Source organism: Haliotis cracherodii, unplaced genomic scaffold, assembly GCF_022045235.1.
Source record: "Haliotis cracherodii isolate W230 unplaced genomic scaffold, xgHalCrac1.p SCAF_12, whole genome shotgun sequence".
Taxonomy (NCBI): Eukaryota; Metazoa; Mollusca; class Gastropoda; order Lepetellida; family Haliotidae; genus Haliotis; species Haliotis cracherodii.
This window is the reverse complement of record NW_027266267.1, coordinates 22,651,816-22,676,109: the sequence shown is the minus strand read 5'-3', so window position 1 is coordinate 22,676,109 and position 24,294 is coordinate 22,651,816. Positions and strand designations below refer to the sequence as shown.

General features: G+C 40.9%; 1 protein-coding gene across 2 annotated transcripts; it reads left to right on the top strand.

Annotated features, from left to right (window-relative positions):
* Positions 1–1,687: 1,687 nt before the first annotated feature.
* On the top strand, positions 1,688–24,186 carry LOC139458266 (palmitoyltransferase ZDHHC23-like). 2 transcript variants are annotated; one of them, XM_071239641.1, is made up of 6 exons: positions 1,688–1,760; positions 11,970–12,126; positions 13,305–13,945; positions 15,390–15,501; positions 15,696–15,872; positions 16,821–24,186. In XM_071239641.1, exons 2-6 carry the CDS (start codon positions 11,999–12,001, stop codon positions 17,071–17,073), a joined length of 1,311 nt encoding a protein of 436 aa, XP_071095742.1. In that variant the 5' UTR covers positions 1,688–1,760; positions 11,970–11,998; the 3' UTR covers positions 17,074–24,186. The 2 variants fall into 2 exon arrangements, with proteins under 2 accessions (XP_071095742.1, XP_071095744.1); XM_071239643.1 differs by lacking the exon at positions 1,688–1,760 and adding an exon at positions 6,108–6,163.
* The last annotated feature ends 108 nt before the right edge of the window (positions 24,187–24,294 follow it).

Here is a 24,294-nt window from a genome sequence, read left to right as displayed (position 1 = left end):
AAGAACACAAGAGTCCACCTTGCTGCCATGGAAACGTAAAAAATAAAAATTTCTAAAAAATTTAAATAACAAAAGGCACCAGTTCAGCATGTACCTGACAGACCTGCAAAATTTGGTGAAAAAATATTGAACGATTTATGAGTTATGCTCCGGAAACGAACCCTACCATCACAGAACCTAAGTCCATCTTGTTGCCATGGAAAAGTAAAGTATAAAAATTTCTAAAATTTCTAACTAGCAAAAGGCACCAGTTCAGCATGTACTCATCTTCCCAAGGCAAGGGAGTTAACTGACTATAAAAGTCCAGTTTCCACGTGGAAACTGGACTTTTAAAGTCAGTTAACTCTCTTGCCTCGGGAAGATGACATGTACTTGACAGACCTGCAAAGTTTCATGAAAGAATATTGAACGGTTTCTGAGTTATGCTCCGGAAACGAAACGTGACGGACGGACGGAGCCCGTTTCTATATCCCCCGCTAACTTTGTTGGGCGGGGGATAATAACACGTTAACTCGCATGTTTTACTTTCGGAGTATCAACTTCTTCCTTCTGGCTGCTGACTACGATTGCCGATGGAGAGAACAGCACCCAGAGTTCATTCATGCCAGCTAGAACTAGGTCTTAAAATACGTTGTGTGTTAAATAATTGTTGAGCGTATATTTGCTGGTGTCACATATCATGTTAATTACGTTTGTGATGTTCTTATTATCTTGTGAATGTGTTTTTCACAAAGCTCATACCGCGCGCTTGTGGGGGGGGGGGGGGGTTGCGCGCACCCCCCCTTTTATTTCGAAAAAAATCTTTATTTCTGTATAAATTACCACCAAAGACAATAAATAGATCTTAATTGTGCACACACACACACCCTTTTCAAAAAGCTGTATCCGCCCATGATAAGTATTATCTTGTTGATGTTGTTTATTCCGTAATGAGGCCACCGGACCATTATACAAGTATATACACACTCATATATGTATTTGACAGAGCGCCAGAATGGTTGCCTTATGATGTACAATAGTGAACAGTAATACTACTTTGGATAATTAATGCCATCTTAAAAATATCTATTGCGTTTCTTAAGTGCGACGAAAATATATTTCCCTATATGTTCACCAATACATGGGTGTATCAATGATATGAAAATATTCTCGGACGGTACGATACGATGCACACTTGCCTTTATCGATTCATATCTAAATCCCGTATCGTTTCACACAAGGAACATTTAAAGCAGCAAATCGAAATACGTTGTCGGTAAAATGGGTTCTTCATTTTAATAAATAATTTTATCATTTTTAATTTATATTATATCTACATTGTATAATATACATATGTTTTAGACTTAAATTGTGTTATAGTCTTTTTCTAACTAAAGCTTATTTCAATAAAGGGCGGAGAAGAGCTTGTGGGCCTGCTTATAAAGGGAGGTGACTGGTACTTTTAGCCTCTTTCGCCTCGAAGGTAAAAGAAGACAGGTTTGTACAAATTCATCACTGAAACTATTCCGGATAGTAATTCTCAGTATTATTACATACTATTGTCATCCTTATGTCACAATTATTTATAAGAAAACCTTACATATTAAGTATGTATATGCGTCAGAATGGCTGCATCGACTTTGTATCATCGTGCAATTTATGATATGACAATAATTCGTTTCATATTTCCTGCCTTCATTTTGGATATACATGTCATGGTGATGCTCCAGGTGTTATGTTATTATTACAACATTTCACGAGGAATTTTTGACATTTAAAAGGTATAGTACATCATAATTTAGTTGATATGAATAGCAACAGGTTTACAGATTTCGTGTGAGCATTCTGTATGTGTATATTTATTTATCTCCTTCGATAGACAGTGTTAAATGTAACGGAAGCGACGGCCATCAGTGTCCCCTAAGCTCCCGTGGACACTATCGGTTAGGTGGGTGTCAAACGAGAACAAGTAAAATCACGAATAGTGACAAATTATGTATTAAGTGACGAGATTGGTTTTATTTCAGTGATATTTAAACCTTTTAACCTGTAGACACATGTTCAAAATGAGATTTACTCATCAATGAGTCCGAAATGACGTGACTTACCTGTGATTCATGTAAAACCTCTTGACCCGAGGAAATCATGTGACATTGTTTCTGGAATTTTGGGTAAAGTGACCCACATCGTCCAAAAGCGTAGAGTAATTTGGCGATGATCTATCAATATCCAAGAAGGGAAATCATTCTCAATAATTGTCAGTTAGTCGGAATGATAGGCAATTGATTATGAATATGGGACACAAACATTGCTAACAAATCTTTCTGAGTTTTTTTAGCTTCTTTTCCTCTCTGGTCATATGTAAAGGAATTCCGGGTTCGAATCGGTCCCCTGTAACCTATGCTAGTCGTAAGAAGCGGAAATGTTCACTCGGTACCCACCTGATCTTAAGTAACTTTTTTGTGCTGAACCAGCGTTAGTCCTAGTCCTGTAGTCCTTACCAAACTGCCCAATAGTAAAGTTATCCTAAGGACTAGAATAAATTGGCCCATTTTAAGGGTTTTGCTATATGTTATCATTATAAGGACTAGTGGGCAAAAACTGTTAGTTTCTAACCCTGCTGAATTCGTACAGAATTTTTGCGTTGGTCTGCGATAGACTCTTTCAATTACACTACAGAATGGGTGATCTTTTTCACTACATCTTCCCTTCACTAACCCTCAAGGTTCACTGACCAGGCCGACCCAACCTTAAAGTGATAGCGCATATGGTATGTGCTATACGAGAGGTACTTGCTGCTGAGGTACGTGATGGGGGCGGTCGGGTAGCCTAGTGGTTAAAGCGTTCGCTCGTCACGCCGAAGACCCGGGTTCGATTCCCGACATGGGTACAATGTGTGAAGCCCATTTCTGGTGTCCCCCGCCGTGATATTGCTGGAATATTGCTAGAAGCGGCGTAAAACCGTACTCACTCACTCACTCACTGAGGTACGTGATGAGGGCCTGCTAAAGCATATCTCCCATTTTATTACATTTGAAGTCCATGAACTGATAGCGCATATGGTATGTGCTATACGAGAGGTACATGCTGCTATCACACCTATTGCAGGATAGTGTAAGGGAAATAACTTGTCAACATACAAAACTAAGAGGGTGCAAATGTCATTTGCATCTATTGTATCGTCCATTACATTTTATGTCTATACACATCTTCTGGGGCCCTCAGTGGCCTCACCATAGTTTGTTGGGGTCGACAAATCTCTGTAATCTTCCAACTATTTTAAGAACAGGAGTATCAGAATTTGGGGCTCCCTTATTTTGTGAGAAATAAATCCATAAATTAACATGTGTTAGGACTCGTAGCACTAAATAATGGACACATTTAACAAGGGACAGAATAAGCTGGATAAATGTTTTACTTACAACTATGATGACTAGTATTTTGCACCTGAGGAACTGATTGGTTGATCGAAGCATGGCTGAGAGATGCATGGTTGATCTTCATCACGTTCGTTTGGTATATTTCTAAAAGATATTGTCACAATTAAAAAAAAAGAAATCAGATGTAAGAGTAAATGTTGACATAAAAGTAAAATTTAAAATCAATTGTTATGTTCTGCATGTTATTTCTCCTTCAATTATCATGATTATTAGTATCATTATAGATCCATAATGAGGGCCTGCTAAAGCATATCTGCCATTTTATTACATTTGAAGTCCATGGTTTTTTAAAAGCCATTTGTTATATTTGAATGCTGTAATAGTAAGAACTTGTCTTCGGAAATAACACAAAGTCTGATTCAAAAAGGGAGTTTGCATTATCCACTGTTGCAATTAGGGCCGGGATGAGTCCGAATTTACTTTCTGCGTACCAACACCCTCATTACCCAACCCTACCCAGGTAACCGCTGTTGGTTACAAAAGATAGGTACAAAATGTCCGATTGGGAATAGTTTGACAGTAGCCCGAGCAAAATGTATTTAGATACATCTATAAAACATTCTGGTCATGCATAAACACTGAAGTTTACTGAAGTTTCATCTTTATTCAAACATATGGAAGTCATTAGAGACTTGTAAAACCATGTAGTTATAGTGAATTTTTCATCATTAACTGATTAAACAATATATCACGTGACTAACCATGGGTCCGGGTAGTCCTGGGTCCAACTAAGTACTGACCCGAGTACCCGTCGCAATGTTATACCACACTGACCGCCTCATTTTTTCCTGCAATAAGAAATGCAGTGGTAATATGCCGTTTTTCATGAGTGAGTGAGTATGGTTTTACGCCGCTTTTAGCAATATTCCAGCAATATCACGGCAGGGGACACCAGAAATGGGCTTCACACATTGTACCCATGTCAGGAATCGAACCCGGGTCTTCGGCGTGACGAGCGAACGCTTTAACCGCTAGGCTACCCGACCGTCCTCGTTTTTCATGAAGTTTATCCCATTTTACAGGGTTTTACCTTGACTTACAAAGACAATTTATTTTAAGGGTTCTTGCAAGCGATATGAGGGCCCTGTAAAGTAATGAAATGGTGCCCTGTGTGTTTTGATAATTAGTTTAGAGCCTGGAATGAACCAATGATCATGTGGACGATGGTCATGATTGATGGATGACACAACATACGCCAATAACGGCTCTTAATGCGTTGCAGGTTCAATGAATGTTATTGTGCATCCCAAAGGACAACATTTGTGCGTACTGGGCGCACAGTTGTGCGTCGCATAAAACCTTGGCCGTTATTATTCATTGTGTCAATTTGTGTTTTGGTTGAAGACTAAACAGATAGGGCTATTCTAAACTAACAATCACTGCAAAATGTGCTAGTTAAAAATATTCAGTAGGAAACGCGGTGTCCGAAATAACTGCCTGCCTGTGGGTTGTAACTTTTCTGTCAGCATGGTCAGGCTGCAGGAAATCGTCCTCTGACTGATCATGCTGATGGGAGATAATTTTTAGCCTACTTGCTTATTCAGTTTTATTTTACATGTTATAACTCCTAGTAGATTCTCAAGTAATTGTTTTCTTTATTTCAACTGAATCAAGACATGTTTTGTCTGACATTTATCACAGTTTTCAATATTCATTACGCCAGAATGTGGGCGGGTAATTTTGAAGATGGGCAGGCAACAAACAATTTTAGATAAAGGAGCTACAGGGTAACATTGAGGCTTAGTTCTGCCTTTACATGTCACAACAACAAACAAACAAACAAACAAAAAACACCTCTGTGGACTAGTGGTAGAACTTCTGCCCGGAGAGCGGAAGGTCCGGGGTTCGATCCCCGGCCGCGTCATACCAAAAGACGTTAAAAGATGATGCTTGTTGTTACCCTGTCTTGCGCTCGGCATTAAGGGGCTAAAACAAGGACTGGTCGGCTTGGAGTCCGTATACTGTGTCTGAGTGGGGTATTCATGTTAAACTGCGGCATGGTATCTCAGTGAGCTAGCACTATAAATCGGCATCAGTCCGGACTAGTACAAGCAGGGGGCAGTCGGGTAGCCTAGTGGTTAAAGCGTTCGCTCGTCATGCCGAAGACCCGGGTTCGATTCCCGACATGGGTACAATGTGTGAAGCCCATTTCTGGTGTCCCCTGCCGTGATATTGCTGGAATATTGCTAAAAGCGGCGTAAAACCTTACTCACTCACTCACTAGTACAAGCAGCCACACACACATACACGTGCAAGCACATCGCTATATAAGTGCAATAATCTTGGACGCGACGTTAAACCCCATTTCACCTCACATCACCTCACTGGAACAGAAACTTCCACAACCTATTTATGTATCACTGTCGCAATGCGTAATTGGCATAACTACACACCAGCCAATCAGCTGCTGGTATTTCAGTCCTGCTGTCACAGTGTTATCGACAGCAAACAACCATGTAATAAAACAGCAGGTCTCAATTCGATTGTGAAATCATGACTCACATATTTAGAAAATAAGCATATTTTTTACGAAGATTTGCTATTTGTTTTATTGTAAAAAATACAGTGTGCTTTGGTCCGGTGGGAGTTGAAATCACTGTAGTTATTGTTGTCAAAGCAGCATGTGTAGCCATGGTGACCACAGCTTTCTCTTGTTGTTAACACCTTCCTGTGTGGTAGCAGGTGAATCAGTTTCATAGTGCATGAGACGTTATGTATCAAGCTGCCTTCGTACTGTTTGAAAGGTAACATATCATAATATCATAATATTTTCTGTGTAAATTTAAATATCAATACCCATGTCTTTCTGTATGCTTGTAGTGTTCGGGTATTTTGATGTGCGTTTACTGCGAGGTGGATTATGGGTATACAATAGATTTAAAGGGGCTGCTCACACAGGACGAACCATTTCACACGTAATTGAAAAGACATGATGTTCTCACATGATGGCACCAGTATTATTGGCGTTGCCAATGGAGAAATGGAGACTCTTTCAAGTTCTTATGAATTTTGGCTCTTTGAAATATACAGAGCTACAGATAAGCAGCGTATTTGTGTAAAATACTCCGCCAAAATATTCAAAACCCAAATACTTTCAATTAACTTACGTACAGAAACTCATGCATTAACTCAAATGTATAAAAACAGCACACGTAAATACCCATTGGAGCTTTTCAGCATTCGTACAAAGGAGCTAACTTCCGAAACACAATTACGAGTTAATTTACTTCCCCAGTCAAGGCTATATATTTGGAACAATTATATACATCTAAAACATTATTAATTTATTTTTTTAATCTTAAAATATTCGCTAATTTTGGGAAAACCCCAATAGAGTGATGAATAGATAAGTGAAAAGATATTGGTTACCCAATGAAAAATGTAATAACCCAATTAAAATAGAAACCCTAGAGTAAAAACTCAATTGCTCAAAATATTATCCGGAGCTCTGAAAATTATCTGGAGCTCTAAATGTAGCATGTTTGCTACTTTAGACAAGCGAATACCATGAATACCATTCAAAAGATTCATCATCTTGGATAAAAGTGAAACTTGTTTTTTGACTTTCAAGGTGATTATTGGTTTTGAACGCTCACTGTGTACATGTTGTTATGACAACACCAACCAATTCAAAACACCGTAGTCGCACATGACTGACCTTCCTCTACGTCGACTGTTGTGAGATCGATTGTCAGTTTTTGTCCTGCAGGGTTACAGTTGAATATGACCAGGAACCTTCTGAATGTAACAAATACTGGCTGTCCTTTGTCATGTCATGCTTTACCAGGATATTGTGTAATCCCATACTGACAGGACAAGTTGACTCTCTGTATGCAGTCATAGCACTGGTAGGTAGTAGTAGTTCTAGACATTAACTAGTTGTATGACACAGATTATATGTACTATGTTTGAGATGAATCCACTGAATAGTTTAAGAGAAATCACGCAGACAAAGTTAAAACTTAAAAATTGTTTTTATTAATTTTTCATTTTTGTATGAATTTTTCAAACCTTAACCCTATCCTAGCTATTTAATTTGTAACTACTGACACACTAGGCGGGTCGGGGGTATTAGTGAGCCACGCTCACTTTTGCACTTGTTTTACTATTAGTTTGTTGAGTTGTCAGTGTCCGCGGTAGGTTTTTGTACAGTGCGTGCAGAAATGAAATAATAAATTTTCAATTCAAATATTTCGTGTGTGAAGTTATGATTTCAATAAAATCAGTACTAGTACAGCTAATAATTATGACCAAGCTTTAACTTACAGTCCAGTTTTCATATAATGAACGTTCAATCATTAATAAAATAAATATGACTGTTGTTAGAACATGCCCATGTGTGGAAGTTTTCTTCAGTCGCTCTGTTTATGATCGTTCGTATTACCGACTATTACTTGTAAGCTGGGCTCTGATTGGATGAAACGAACGACTTCTGGGGAATTCCATCGATAGTAACGAATGACGTCCTGTGTCTGAGATTACTTATTCCGTTGCCCAAAGATATATTTGGAAATTTAAAGGACGTGATTCAAAGCGCCATCTGGTCACTCTATTTTTAGCAATGGGAATTTCCAGGTTTTGATTTATTTTCATCCATGTTAAACACTGTGTCTGAGTAGGTTTTCCATGTTAAACACTGAGTGGGGTGTCCATGTTGAACACTGTGTCTGAGTGGGGTATCCATGTAAAACACTGTGTCTGAGTGGGGTGTCCATGTTGAACACTGTGTCTGAGTGGGGTGTCCATGTTGAACACTGTGTCTGAGTAGGGTGTCCATGTTAAACACTGAGTGGGGTATCCATGTAAAACACTGTGTCTGAGTGGGGTGTCCATGTTGAACACTGTGTCTGAGTAGGGTGTCCATGTAAAACACTGTGTCTGAGTGGGGTGCCCATGTAAAACACTGTGTCTGAGTGGGGTGTCCATGTAAAACACTGTGTCTGAGTGGGGTGTCCATGTAAAACACTGTGTCTGAGTGGGGTGTCCATGTAAAACACTGTGTCTGAGTGGGGTGTCCATGTTAAACACTGTGTCTGAGTAGGGTGCCCATGTTAAACACTGAGTTGGGTGTCCATGTTGAACACTGTGTCTGAGTCGGATATCCATGTAAAACACTGTGTCTGAGTCGGATATCCATGTAAAACACTGTGTCTGAGTGGGGTGTCCATGTAAAACACTGTGTCTGAGTGGGGTATCCATGTAAAACACTGTGTCTGAGTGGGGTGTCCATGTAAAACACTGTGTCTGAGTGGGGTGTCCATGTTGAACACTGTGTCTGAGTGGGGTGTCCATGTTGAACACTGTGTCTGAGTGGGGTGTCCATGTAAAACACTGTGTCTGAGTGGGGTGTCCATGTAAAACACTGTGTCTGAGTGGGGTGTCCATGTAAAACACTGTGTCTGAGTGGGGTGTCCATGTAAAACACTGTGTCTGAGTGGGGTGTCCATGTAAAACACTGTGTCTGAGTGGGGTGTCCATGTTGAACACTGTATCTGAGTGGGATGTCCATGTAAAACACTGTGTCTGAGTGGGGTGTCCATGTAAAACACTGTGTCTGAGTGGGGTGTCCATGTAAAACACTGTGTCTGAGTGGGGTGTCCATGTAAAACACTGTCTGAGTGGGGTGTCCATGTTAAACACTGTGTCTGAGTGGGGTATCCATGTAAAACACTATTTCTGAGTTGGATATCCATGTTAAACACTGTGTCTGAGTAGTTTGTCCATGTAAAACACTGTGTCTGAGTGGGGTGTCCATGTAAAACACTGTCTGAGTGGGATGTCCATGTCAAACACTGTGTCTGAGTAGGATGTCCATGTAAAACTCATGTTGTAACAGTGAGCTTGCTCAAGAAAACTGTCCGTTGATTCTGGAGTTATATTTCAGAGGCCTTTACACATGCACGTCTCTATGTAATAATTGTAAGTGCAAGAATCTGGCATGAACGTTAATTGCTATTTAACCCAAATCTGGCTCTATAAACATACACCACCTGTCTCACTGAATGCATCCTGATATATGAAGAATGCTTCATGAATAATATTCATGTTTCTGTTCACAAGTATCCAATGATATGACAAACCTAACTCTTGGTCATAGACACATATCACCACGGTCGGGTAGTCTAGTGGTTAAAGCGTTCGATTGTCACGTCGAAGATCCGGGTTCGAATCCCGACATGGGTACAATGTGTGAAGCCCATTTCTGGTGTCCCCCGCCGTGATATTGCAGGAATATTGCTAAAAGCGGCGTAAAACCAAACTCACTCACTCACTCACATGTCACCACATTACTTTCACATGTAGTTATGTTTAGCGGGTGAGTCTTGCAGTCTGGGGCAGTTACGTCCTTTAGCGTGTTTAGGCGTCCCGCAAACCAGTGATCATGGGTTCAGATCCTGGTTCACCCTGATTATGTTTGTCCGCTCCATACCCGTGCTCGTGGATTTCACTGAAGTGGTAAAAGTGTAAGTGCTGCATCACTTCGGCTTTCTTCCCACATTAAGCTGACACGCCATGATATAACGGGGATACTGTAAACATCACTGGTGACGTAAAGTTCTTCATCGGCTCCATACATGTGATCATGGTGATGTTAAGTTCTTCCTCGGCTCCATACCTGTGATCATGGTGATGTTAACATGGTTAAGTTCTTCCTCTGCTCCATACATGTGATCATGGTGATGTTAAGTTCTTCGTCGGTTCCATACATGTGATCATGGTGATGTTAAGTTCTTTGTCAGCTCAATACATGTGATCATGGTGATGTTAAGTTCTTCGTCGGCTCCATACATGTGATCATGGTGATGTTAAGTTCTTCGTCAGCTCCATACGTGTGATCATGGTAATGTTAACATGGTTAAGTTCTTCCTTTGCTCCATACAGGTGATCATGGTGATGTTAACAAATGGTTAAATTCTTCCTCGGCACCATACATGTGATCATGGGGATGTTAACAAATGTTTAAGTTTTTCGTCGGCTCCATGCATGTGATCATGGTGATGTTAACAAATGTTTAAGTTCTTCGTCGGCTCCATACATGTGATCATGGTGATGTTAAGTTCTTCCTCGGCTCCATACCTGTGATCATGGTGATGTTAACATGGTTAAGTTCTTCCTCTGCTCCATACATGTGATCATGGTGATGTTAAGTTCTTCGTCAGCTCCATACATGTGATAATGGTGATGTTATGTTCTTCGTCGGTTCCATACATGTGATCATGGTGATGTTAACATGGTTAAGTTCTTCCTCTGCTCCATACATGTGATCATGGTGATGTTAAGTTCTTCATTTGTTCTTCCTCTGTTCCGATAATGAACTCGGTAAAAGACTCATTTATCATGTTTATACAGACTATCAATTATCCTTAATACTCAGGTTCGACTCGTGAAAGAAACAAATCTACATGTACCTGGCACTAGGCGTAGGGGTAGTTTTGAGACCCTACTTTTACTCAAAAGTACCTGGGTACATTGTACATAGTTGTAACCAGTTTTCACTCAGTGTTCCCGTTTACCGGTAATTACCAGTTTTTTACGGGTAAAAATAGGCTTGGACCAGTAATTGATGTGACTGCCAGTCCCTGTGAACTGGCAAATAAAGTATTTTCTTGTTGTTGAACAAACCATTGGCGATATTCACAGGTAAATATATACCGCACTATACAAGTTTTCCGTTGTCTATTTGTAGTGCAAGGAAATAACATTTCGGTTTGCTTTGAGGTTAAACATATATTTGCCATGTTTGCAGCAATTTATTCTCGAAATATTCTCAAAAATCAGAGAAAATTGTGACTGACCCTTGTGTAGATGGAACTAAGTTACTTCAGAGATGATGTCAGTGCAATGGAACAATTTGTTGAAAGAAAAGAAAACCATGTAATTTTCATACGGTTTTTTATTTGTTGACAGTTGGGACTGACAAAAATTAGTGGGTACTGGTAGTTTTTAAAGTCCTGGTGGACTGGCAGATTCAAGAGCCAGCAGGAACATTGGCACTAACCAGTATTTGGCAACACTAATCAGAGCTCCAGATAAGCTGCGTATCTGCGTAAAATCTGCATCAGAAATGCAGAAATATGCAGTAAAATAAAATCCAAACGTATTCAAATACGCAACAAACATTACAGATTTGCTACAAAAATAAAACTTGTGCATATCATCAAAATATTGTGAAGTAACCCTGCATATTCGATTAGGAAATCAGCAACTTATTTTGAAATTATAAACGGGCATTCCGTCAACCTTGCCAAACTCCACGATGACAGTTACATCATGATCATTTTCCATCACACTTTCTTGTGGAAGTATCATGGTATTTTCGAGTCCTATAAAGCTCTCGAACCCACACGACACCAGTTTGCAGGGACTAGATGAATAGTGTTTTTAATTATTTAACTTAGATACCCACCTGTGTAAAAACTAGTGGGTAACAGAAATTTGAATACCCAGGTAGAATTACTGACACCCAATGATTTTAAAATGCATGGGTAAAATACCCACAACACCAAAAGCTTATCTGGAGCTCTGACTAATGAGTGACAACTTGACTAGGTTTCAGGTAATGATGGACAATCAGAGAGATGACTCCAGCTCAGCCCAGTGACTTCAATGCCTTGTGTTGCTGTGAGTATGAGAATGCTGTCGGTGAGAAGAGTCACATCTTGGCGTGCTGCTGTGACTGTCAAGCAGTGGATGAAGCGGCAGATAGGTGGGTGCAGTTACCATGGTAACCTATTACCGAACTGTATGTGTAAAAATATGTACAGTTAAGTCTCCATACAGATTGCTATATGTTAGTGATGTACATGATCAGGGTTAATGTTGGTCTTCTCCAACCCATGCTTGTCTCCCCCGTGCAGATGGAGACCTGAGTTGGAGTTGGTCTTAGAATAGTTTTTACTCCCATACAATACTTCTCTGCATGAAGGGGGCACGGGTGGCCCAGTCGTTTAAGGCGCCATGATTTGCTGTGCATAGTTGCGTCCCATTGGCACGCCAGAAACCTATGATTGTTTGTTCGAATCCCGGTTCGCCCTGATTATGTTTCTAGGTTTGTCAGCACCATACCCGTGCTCGTGGGTTTCACCAATGTGGCATCACCTGCATCACTTCGGGCTTTCCTCCCGCATTAAGCTGACACGCCGTGATATAACTGGAATACTGTTAAAAGAGGCGTTAAATCCAACTCACTCACTTCTCTGCATGAAGATCAGTGAACATGGTGAGGGAGAGACACATTGTGTTAGAGTAAAAGGTATGATATTTGGTAGTGGGTCTCCAATCTATCATGCCTACAGCAAACCTTGTTGAAAATTCCCAAATTGAAATTAAAAAATTATCGATTCAGGCTAAGACTGGACATTTAAAAGCATGATAAGAAAATTAGGACTTAATATTTTTTTTTATAAACATGATAAAGTGTCACCTTTTTTAAGGTGTAGGTATCGATCCGTGAAGATCCGGGGTAGAATAGGTCTTCAGCAACCCATGCTTGCCATAAAAGGCGACTATGCTTGTCGTAAGAGGCAACTAACGGGATCAGGTGGCAAGGCTCTCTGACTTGGTTGATGAATGTCATTATATCCCAATTGTGTGGATCGATGCTCATGATGTCAATCCCTGGATTGTCTGGTCCATACTCGATTATTTACAGACAACAAACAAACAAACAAAGCAAACAAAACAAATCCTGTAGGTATCTCTGGTATATGACTATGATCATTGACTACTGTAAACTTTAACATGATGAATTAGTTCACTTTCTTCATTCAGAAACTCGGACAGCCTTGTTATCCAAGCTGCAATAATTTTGTGCATAGTTGTGTCCCCTAGTTGTGTCAGTATCCAGTGATTGAACACCAATCTCTATAAATCCAAATGTTCCAGATGCATAACGTGCCGACCAGTATCCAACTCCACAATGCAACAGATCGTCTCAACACTCGTTGACCGCTGTCGATTTCCATGGTGCTCTGGAAAGGGTGCAGTAAAGATCCGAATGGACACCATCGCTCCGATAGTCATGGTGCCCGTGTGTCTTCTCATCGGGACAATCAGCTTCGTCGCCACGGTCGTAATGCTCATGTTCATGCCGATGTTTATGCTGACGTTTTACGTCGTGTGGAAACGGACGGGGAATCATCAAACGCAGTTCTTCTTTCTCTGGGGTTGTACATCAGTTGTGTTCTGTTTCCTCATCTTCATCGTCTGTGTGATTCCGTTCCGGGAGATTCTGCTGTGGGAGATCCTTCTCCTGTCAACGTCGGTTTTGTTGATGTTTTATTACCTGAGCAAAGTCCGACGCAATCCTGGGCGCCTTAAAATTCAGGTCCTGAGACAGAGGGAGGTGAAGACAAGGTATCTCCCCAATGGGGACGGTAGACGGGAAAATGGGGATGTTGGAATAAAAATGAATGGTACTGGACAAAATATGTACAATGAGATTCCAAATCCAATGTCAACTGTAATGGAGGACACTGGCCTCTCGGCTCAACATGTCACATGGGTTGACTCTCGGCCAATCAAAGGTGAGAAGTGGTGGGAGCTTGGTATCGTTTCAAGATTCAAAATGCAATCGATGGTCAGTGTTGACAGTCACCCAAAACAGGTGAAAGGCCTACAAGCCTAGTATGCTCCAATAGCTGGTGTTTTTTAACTTTCTAACCTTGATCCATGGTCTCGATATGAAAAAATAAAAAATAAATCTTATTTCAAGTATAATGCCAGTGTGGAAAATTCCCCCAAATGTCAGTCAGACAACAGCACTGGCAACATGGCGAAGTAACATGACCGGATAAAATGTTGCAAGTCCAGAATTTTCTGGGCTAACGAACACAAGTAACCAAAGGGTAACCGTAAGAATAGTATTGTGTTATGTTAGTTATCAGAAAATAGGGGGCACGGGTGGCCCAATCGTCCAAGGCGCTGCGATTCTCTGTGCAGACTTTTGCCCTTGGGCACACCAGAAACCTATGATTGTGGGTTCGAATCCCGGTTCGCCCCGATTATGTTTCTAGGTTTGTCAGCACCATACCCATGCTCGTGGGTTTCACCAAAGCGGTAAACATCTGCGACCTGCATCACTTCGGGCTTTCCTCCCACATTAAGCTGACACGCCGCGATATAACTTCAATACTGTTTAAAGCGACGTTAAACACAACTCTCTCACTCACTCTCAGAAAATAACAATCAACTGGTGGATTTTTAACCCAGTAACTTTAACTTTAACTTCAACAGCCAACTTTTAAAAACTGACCATCCGTCAGCAAAATAGATTGTCTCAGACTGTCAGGCAGGCAGGTATTTTAAGCACTGGTAAGGCTAAAAAATATAAAAGTCTTGCTTCTCAGGCACTGGCCGCATCATCATAAAGTCTGCCGCACGTTTCCCTTTTATTTCCATTTTTTAAAAAAAACCTAAAAAACAATCCTGATGCTTAAATTTGTTTATCCAATATAGCACTCATTTACTTCCCTTTACATGCGTACTGCTTTACTGTGCCTTTTGTGTAATGGTCATGGCGGCAATAGGAGTTTGTATGATTGTTTTTGTGGGGAGGCCCTGTCCCAGGTTGATGGTACACAACTGTTTATTTGGTTAACTAGTTTGAGCAAGCAAAAAAAATGCCATCGCCCACCCGCACTGTATTTTCAAAAGTCATTGCCTGAGACATGTGAGAACCAGTTCTTTTATTTTTTAAACCTAATACCGTAGTTCTATGTTTGGTCTTTCTGTTGTCATGAACTGAACAAGGGACATGGTATTAAAGTGGTCGATTGCATGTCATTGTGTGTACCCTGATGCTCTAGGATTGTTCCTCATATTGATCACTGGATTGCCTGGACCTGGTTTGGATTATTAACAGGCCACTGCCATGTATGTAGAATATTGATGAGTGTGATGTACACCAAGAAACAAACCTAGATTTCTTGTATTGTTTGCGACCCATAACGTGATGTGATTGTGTTCCAGAGGGGCACCTGCAGATGCAGTGCAATGACTGCAGCGCCCGTCGACCTCCACGCTCGGGCCACTGCACTGTGTGCAAATCCTGCATCTCTGTGCGAGATCACCACTGTGTCTGGTATGTTGGATCCCCATAAGAACATTCTCCTCCCCCCCCATCATCATCATCGTCATCATCATCATCATCATCGTCATCGTCAGTTTAAGGGGTCCTTTGATTTAAATACTATGCCAGAAAATATTTTTTAAGAGAATACAATAACTTGCGATAAGTTTTGATTTCAAGTAACATGATTGTTTCTCTTTGTGCAGGGTTGATAACTGCATCGGGGCCAACAACCACCGTTCCTTTTTGGCGGCCATGTTATTGTTCATATTCTGTGGTTGCTATGGTTCCCACTTGACCCTGACAACAGTGTGCACCCCGGAGATGTACCTGGACTGGTTCCTGCTCCCCAGTGACTGCAGATTCCTCTACGGAGAATTCCAGTGAGTTGGTACCTAATATCCTTTGCTTGTATTGTTGTATGGATTCTGGCTAGAACAGGTCCCTAATACCCTCTGCTTGTATTGCTGTAGGGATTCTAGGTAGAACAGGTCCCTAATACCCTCTGCTTGTGTCACAAACTACGAATGGCCGAACAAATCTGTTTGAAGAACATAAGTGTGGTCATTGCTATGAGAAGGCCTGAAGTAGGCCTTGAATTAGGTTACTCACTGTTGATATGCACCATATCTTACAAACTTTTATACAAGGCAGGGGTAGACACCATTGTCAACTCAAACTTGTCCAGCGTAAGGCTGGAGTTCGATCCACGGTCGCATCGTACCAAAAGATGTTAAAAGATGGTACTTGATGTTACCCTGCCTGGTGCTCAGCATTAAGCAGCTAAAACAAGTACTTGTCAGCTCGGATTCAGTATACTGTGTCTGAGTGAGGTATTCATCATGTTCATGTTAAACTGTGACATGGTATCTTAGTGTGCTAGCACTATAAATTAGTCCGGACTAGTGCAAGCAGCCACACACACACACATACATGCACGTTGCTTTATGAGTGCAATTATCTTGGATGCGACGTTAAACCCCATTTCACCTCACCACCTCACCTATGTGACCCGTGAGGATCCGGGGTAGAATAGGTCTTCAGCAACCCATGCTTGCCGTAAAAGGCGACTATGCTTGTCGTAAAAGGCGACTAACGGGATCGGGTGGTCAGGCTCGCTGACTTGGTTGATGCAGGTCGTTGTATCCCAATTGTGTGGATCGATGCTCATGATATCAATCACTGGATTGTCTGGTCCAGACTCTATTATTTACAGACAGCCATCATATGGCTGGAATATTGCTGAGTGCGGCTTTAAACAACAAACAACAAACAACAAACAACAACAACAACAACAACAACCTCATTATATTCCATGTTTCCGCCCCCAGGACAGCGCTGTGCTTCGTGAGCGTGTGCTACACAATCCTGAGCACGGCCATCATGGCGGTGGGCTTGTTCCATCAGGTCATCCTCATCAGTCAGAACTTGACCTCGCAGGAGCTTCACCAGGCCGCCACCAGGGGGATGACCCGGATGGGTCTGTTTGCCGTCAACAACGTCAACAATCACGGCTTCATACGCAACTGGGTGGAGTTTCTCCTGTCACACGGCCGGAAAGCCTCGCCCTCCATCCCATCATAACATCTCGCCATGGGATGACAGGCACACACGGAGATCTTTGAAAGCATATTTATTATTATTTTATTCAGGTCAGTTTTGCATAAGAGGTTTAAATTTTCAGAGATAGCATTTTATTGTACAGTGATTGTAGTTTTATATACCGGTAACAAATACTGCTCAAGACTGTTTCACAGGTGTTATTTTGTTCTGGGGGAAGTACAAAATGAATTCGTTAGAATATTTGGTATTTGTACGATGCTATGGTGTATATTTATGCTTGTTGATGTGAATATTAAGGAGATGGAGATGAAATGTATGATATTTTTATGGCATGTTATATCAGAGGGTTTTCCCTCCAAGTCAATATCTATATATATGTGATTTGAATCATGTGTGCATGTTATGATCAGAATAACTCATTGATTCTGTTAAAGAAGTCTGTGCCATTGTCAATACTTCCTGGGTTTGTAGACATTATTACCTCCATCACCACATTTATGTGGCTGCTGTACGAGGTCCCCCGTAGGGATTCTGGGTTCGAATAGGTCCCCAGCAACCGGTGCCGGTCCAACAAATGGATGAGGTGGTCAGGCTCAGTGACTTGGTTCATTGGGTTTTTTTGTACCCCAACAGCGTGTGTCATTGCTCACAATATCAGTGACAGGATTGTCTGGTTCCGAGTCGAGAAACAGCTATAATAGTAATATTGCTTAATGTGGCGTTAAACTTCACACATGCACACTCACAGACACACACGCACGCATGCATGCACGCAGACACAGACACACACATAGACACACACACTCACTCTGACACGCGCACACACACTCACACGCACACTCACAGACACGCACGCATGCACACAGACACGCACACAGACACACACACACGCATGCACAGACACACACATAGACACACACACTCACTCTGACACGCGCACTCACACTCACACGGACACTCACAGACATGCATGCACACAGACACACACACGCACGCACACACATAGACACACACACTCACACGGACACACACGCACACGCACGCATGCACACAGACACACGCACGCACACAGACACACACATAGACAAACACACTCACTCTGACACGCGCACACACACGGACACACACACTCACGCGCACACACACAGACACTCACACGGACACACACACACACACACACACGTACACTGCAAGTTGTCGATGTTTAACCAATGAATCAAGCAAAGACATGGTTACAACGAGAGGGAACCCAGTTAGAGTTGAAACCAATTATCGCACGACTCACATTGCACAAACGGCCAAGTTTCTCCCTTTACATCATGTGCAACAGGTGCCAAATCCTTGTGGTATCTACTCTTCACTTAGCTGTAATGTCAGGCAGTCGGAGTTCACACAAAGGTCGTGCATGGAGTCCGGTGCTGTCGGGTAGCCAAGTGGTTAAAGCGTTCGCTCATCACGCCGAAGACCCTGGTTCGATTCCCTACATGGGTACAATGTGTGAAGCCCATTACTGGTGTCCCACGCCGTGATGTTTCTGGAACATTGCTAAAAGTAGCGTAAAACCATACTCACGCACTCACTCATTGGAAGTCCATGACTAATAAACAACCTCATTTCCTTTACTGCCTAAAAATTGAAACCAGACATTACTATGCCACGTAGCAGCCTATTAACTAGTGTATACAAACCCTTAAGTATTGATATAAGTCTTTGCTTATAGTATGGAATGGTCTCCTGGGACCCATTCCACAAAGCAATCGTAGCGCTACAACTGTCGTAAGCCTATGTTAAAGTGTGGAAGTTACGATCATCTCAGCGCTACGATCGCTTTGTGGAACAGGGCCCTGGGACCCATTCCACAAAGCGATCTTAGTGCTACGACTGTCGTAAGTCAGTGTTAAAGAATGGGAGTTACGACTGACTTAGCGCCAAGATAGCTTTGTGGAACGGGGCCCTGGTATCTATGACTCTGACATGTCAGTATGGTCAAAGATGACTATGTCCCCGTCGTGCAAGAACCTCCGTGGGTGAATGGGTATATCACGTTTCAGTAAGTGTCACTCATGCAAAGACATTGCCTCACGCAAGTTTATTTAGGTTTTGTCAGCAGCTGTTATACAAAAGTAAATCTGCTTAGATTATTATCATTAAGGTTAAGCTTTAAACATGTTGAAGGGTGCATTAGATAAAGTATTTATATGATATTTTCATGCATGCATACTTCTGTCAGATCATGGACTTATCAGCAATCTTAGCCCTACGACTGTCATAAATCAATGGTAATTCATGGGACTTTTCGATCATCTTAGTACTAATATCGCTTTTACCAAAATTTGGTTCCATGTCTTCAGTGAATGTCAGTTATAATTCTCATTTTGGAATCATTAATGTCTTATTGTTAGTTGATGTTTGAGCTCAGCAATATTGTCACAGGTAACCATGCAAAAAAAAAAAATGAAAGACGCTTTAATGCTTTATAATACATTATTGGATTGAATGCAATCTTAATGTGATGGAACTTTATCACAAAAAAATATATTGCCCCAGAAAAGTCGTGAAAAAATATGTATGCTTTCAGACTGTTGAAAAAATAGAGAAAGTGCCTGCCCAAAAAATGATATTGTTGCAAGGTGTTTTTCTTCATTCATAAAATCAGGCCCAAATCTTTGGAGAAAAACATATTTGGTTTTGTAGCTGTAGCAGAAAACATATCAAGTCTCAATACAAAATCTCAGCCTCCACCAGGTCCACAGGCCCCTCAGCCATCTTGAATTTTTGTAGATTTGTCAATAGCCAAAATCGTGAGTAACTGTTGTGAATATCTTGTTAGAACATAATATAGCTATTTTGCAATAAAACACATGCTTTCATTTATCAATAGATTGAACCTTATCGGAAATATAGAAGATATACTGATAATTGGTGGCCATATTGGATTACGCAATTTAGACATATTTCCTACTATGAGTGCATGGGACTTTTAGTGTGTTGTTTTGGGGGACCTTGTAGAAATGCATTGTGGTAAAATAAATCCTGAGGCTATTTGTTCCAAGCGAGTTTCAACCTGTCAGTTTTGAAAAGTTGCATGCCCTATGGTCGGGCTGTTTTTGTATTCCCTACATTACCAAAGCATTCTAGTTTTGATTCAACATGAGAGGTAAACTAACTATCATCCTTGATTTTTATCTGGTCTGGAAATTTTGCAAATTTGTCAGTACAGTTGAGTGAAATTGGGGGGATTTTATACCCTAAAATAAGTAACAATGTCTCAAGTTAAGTCTAAGATGTGAAATCATTTCTTAGACTAACATCTAGTCTCTGAAATGAACATATCGTACAGAAAAAACAGTTGTTCAGTTATCTTGATAAAAATATGATAAAAGGGAGCCTGATACTGCAGTAATCTAGACTTGCCAAACATTATAGACTTGCATGGTCTGTATTGGATATATATTTGTATCAGGGTCTGTAAGACAGACTAATCATTTCTATGCGAACACAGATATTCAGTCTGTGAGGAAGGATGGGGACAGCAAGGTCTGCTTTTGTTTCATTACTGCAATTTGTTTTGCAAAAAACAAACGCTGACTGGTTCTGTTGTATTGCTACATCTAGTTACATACAAATTTTATGAGAATTTAGCATGCAGATGTTTAATTTACGCTAAGCATTTTTTATAGACATTATACATTGATCTTTTATGATAAAAAAATGACTCATCATTTCAATAGTTTTTTAGTTGTTTTATGCTAAATAGCACAGGGCTCTCTGCTCTCAAGAATGTCATGACATTTTCAGTCAGGCATATTGATGTACCGTATTCGACGTAATAAGTGCCCAGTGCGCTCTCAAATTTAGAAATAGGGGGCTCTTATTGGAATATTATTTTGGTGAAAAAAAGAGTTGAAAGATCGTAAATTTCGTGTGTTACACACGAGTGCGTATTGTACGCAAATAAATAAGTATTGTGTACATTGATCAAACGGAAGGGGTGCTTATTAGGATTGTTCACTAGCCAATACATTAGCAAATATCGCCGTGGGCGCTGATTAGAGCAGGGCGCTAATTACGTCGAATACGGTATCCTTAAATTATTTTTCTGATGTCAAGTGTGTGGGATGATGTTGTGTACCAAATTTAACATACATTGCACGTTAGCTTTGCCGCTTAACATAGCTTAATGCCACAATATACAAATAATCAGATTTTCATCTAAATGTGTTCACAATGTTTCAGTCATATAAAAATATTTTGGATTATTTTTATTGTCAAAGTAATCTTTACCATTGGCGGATCTGTAAACCAATCAAAAAGTAATGTGAGTCCCATCTTCCTGAGGTACGGGAGTCAACTGACGATAAAAGTTCAGTGTCCACCCTTTGTGAGCTAGGCCTGAATGCCACCAGTGGCTATTACGAGTTATGTCCCTCCGATTGACCTATCAGATTCCACTCTCATGTCACTTGAATTTGCTTCAAACAATATGACGCTGCCAAGTCAAAATGATCTGGTTGATAATCAAAATCTGTATTGTGATAAAACGTCTCTATTTCACAAAGTGCATCAAACCAGGTGAGCACCTTCATTAAAAACATGAAAAAATGTGGAAAATATCTGTTGACATCGAGTTGGCGGTACACATGCTTTGCAAATCCTGCAGTCGACCGAAATCTGCACGGCAGTTAACGAACTGGATGTCGATTTTGTTATGCTATTTTGATTGGACTATGCATAGATTCGTTAGTCCAGCCAAAATATAACTCCATAATTCCAGCCTAGTTAGAAAAGGGTGGTAACTGGACTTTTATAGTCAGTTAACTAACTCTCTTGCCTCCGGAATATGAGCAAGGCCTGATCAAGTAGAGAGGCCTGTTGATGCAACCACACTTCTTATGAAATGATGCCTTAGTGGGGGGGAAAGTAAAATTGATATCATAACAATCATGATGCTTGTGGTAGCCTCGTGGTAAGAGCGTTCGCTCATCATGCAGAACGCCTCGGTTCGATTCCCGACATGGGTACAATGTGTGAAGTCCATTTCTTGTGTCCCCCGCCATGATATTGCTGGAATATTGCAAAAAGCGGCGTAAAACCATACTCACTCACTCTGGTAGAAGTGATGTTGTGCTCGCAGCCTCACAAGTTGTTGTGCAGAGTTGCATCCCTTTGATGCTTGGCTTTGCTGTCATGGATTTGAAAGCCATTTCATCTCTGGTTTGTCATATTTCTGGGGGGACTCTGGTGGCCCAATCGTCTTAGGTTCCACGATTCGCTGTGCAGAGTTGCGTCACTTGGGCTTGCAAGAAACCAATGATTGTGGGTTTGAATCCCGGTTGGCCCCAATTATGTTTCTAGGTTTGTCAGCACCATACCCATGCTTGTGGGTTTCACCGAAGTGGTAAACGTCTGAGACCTGCATCACTTCGGGCTTTCCTCCCACATTAAGCTGACACGCCGCGATATAACTGGAATAATGTTAAAAGCGACATTAAATCCAACTCTCTCGCTCTTCTCTGGGTCTTTGACCAATTCCATTTTCAAGACTTCCTGCCAGTTTTCATCTGTCCTACTGTTACAGTAAATAGGTTGGGAGATCTAGGTTTTCAGCAGTTTAAAACATCACTTTGAGCATTTCTCCATAACTAAGCTGGCCTGATGTAACAAATGTTGTATTTGGGATAACACTTTCTTGGTAAAGTACAGATTCTCGTACTTTTTTAGGTTGAGTCCCATCCGGGATTCAAACCTACACTGCCAGAGTGAAGCACCTAATCGCTAACACACAAAGTAAGCGATCTAACCCACTCAGCCACCGAGGCTTCCTCAAAAGAAAGTCCGACAACTGGTAGTCTAGATCTCTTACCTGACATGACTGAAATACTGTTCAGTGCATCTGTAAACCAAGTTATTGGGTCTGTCCTTGAGCAGTTCTGCTAAATAGCATTAATCAAAACCTTACTGTTAATGGGATCACTGACTCGTCAAGTGCCGGTTTGCCCTGATTATGTTTCTAGGTTTGTCTGCACCATATCCGTGGTTACGCCTGCATCTCTTCGGACTTTCCTCCCACATCAAGCTGACACTCAGAGTTATGGGAATATAGTGGAATTCATTTTTAAAGATTTCACTTGAAAAATGTCTTGTACAAATGCATTGAGTTTCATATTCTTATAAAAATAAGTATTGGTTCTCAAGTGTAAGGAAACCTGGGTGGGGTTTTTTTTCAGCCTCTTTTCAAGACACCTTTTAACAACACTTCATTTTCAGGACGCCTTATTTCAGAATATCTGAAGGTTGTTCTTATGAATAAAAAACCTATGAAATGTCTCACATCACACTTTGAAATGTCGGACATCCCAACTCCATCACACTATGAAATATCAGATGTCCTTGATCTTGACTGTATCACACTATGAAATGTCGGACATCCCAACTCCATCACACTATGAAATATCGGATGTCCTTGGTCTTGACTGTATCACACTATGAAATGTCGGACATCCCAACTCCATCACACTATGAAATATCGGATGTCCTTGGTCTTGACTGTATCACACTATGAAATGTCGGACATCCCAACTCCATCACACTTTGAAATATCGGATGTCCATGGTCTTGACTGTATCACACTATGAAATGTCGGACATCCCAACTCCATCACACTTTGAAATATCGGATGTCCTTGGTCTTGACTGTTTCACTATATGAAATGTCGGACATCCCAACTCCATCACACTTTGAAATATCGGATGTCCTTGGTCTTGACTGTATCACACTATGAAATGTCGGACATCCCAACTCCATCACACTTTGAAATATCGGATGTCCTTGGTCTTGACTGTATCACACTTTGAAATATCGGATGTCCTTGGTCTTGACTGTATCACACTTTGAAATATCGGATGTCCTTGCATTTCACCGTATCACACTATCCCAAAAATAGGATGAACTAAGTTCTTAAATGTTTCCTGAGAACCATTTATTTTAAGCCCACCATTGTTGCCAGTTATAGTGTATATATCATGAGAGGAGTATATTTACCATTCTACCAGTGTCTGAACATTGTGTCAGTGTCTGTTTATGTTTGTATCTACGTATGTATAATCTGATCATAATGTATATTTCTAATAAATATCTTTTGTAAGATGGTTTTCAAACAAACATTCTTTGTGTTGTAAATGCTGTTTACTGCTTCCTAGTATCGGGGCGGTCGGGTAGCCTAGTGGTTAAAGCGTTTGCTCG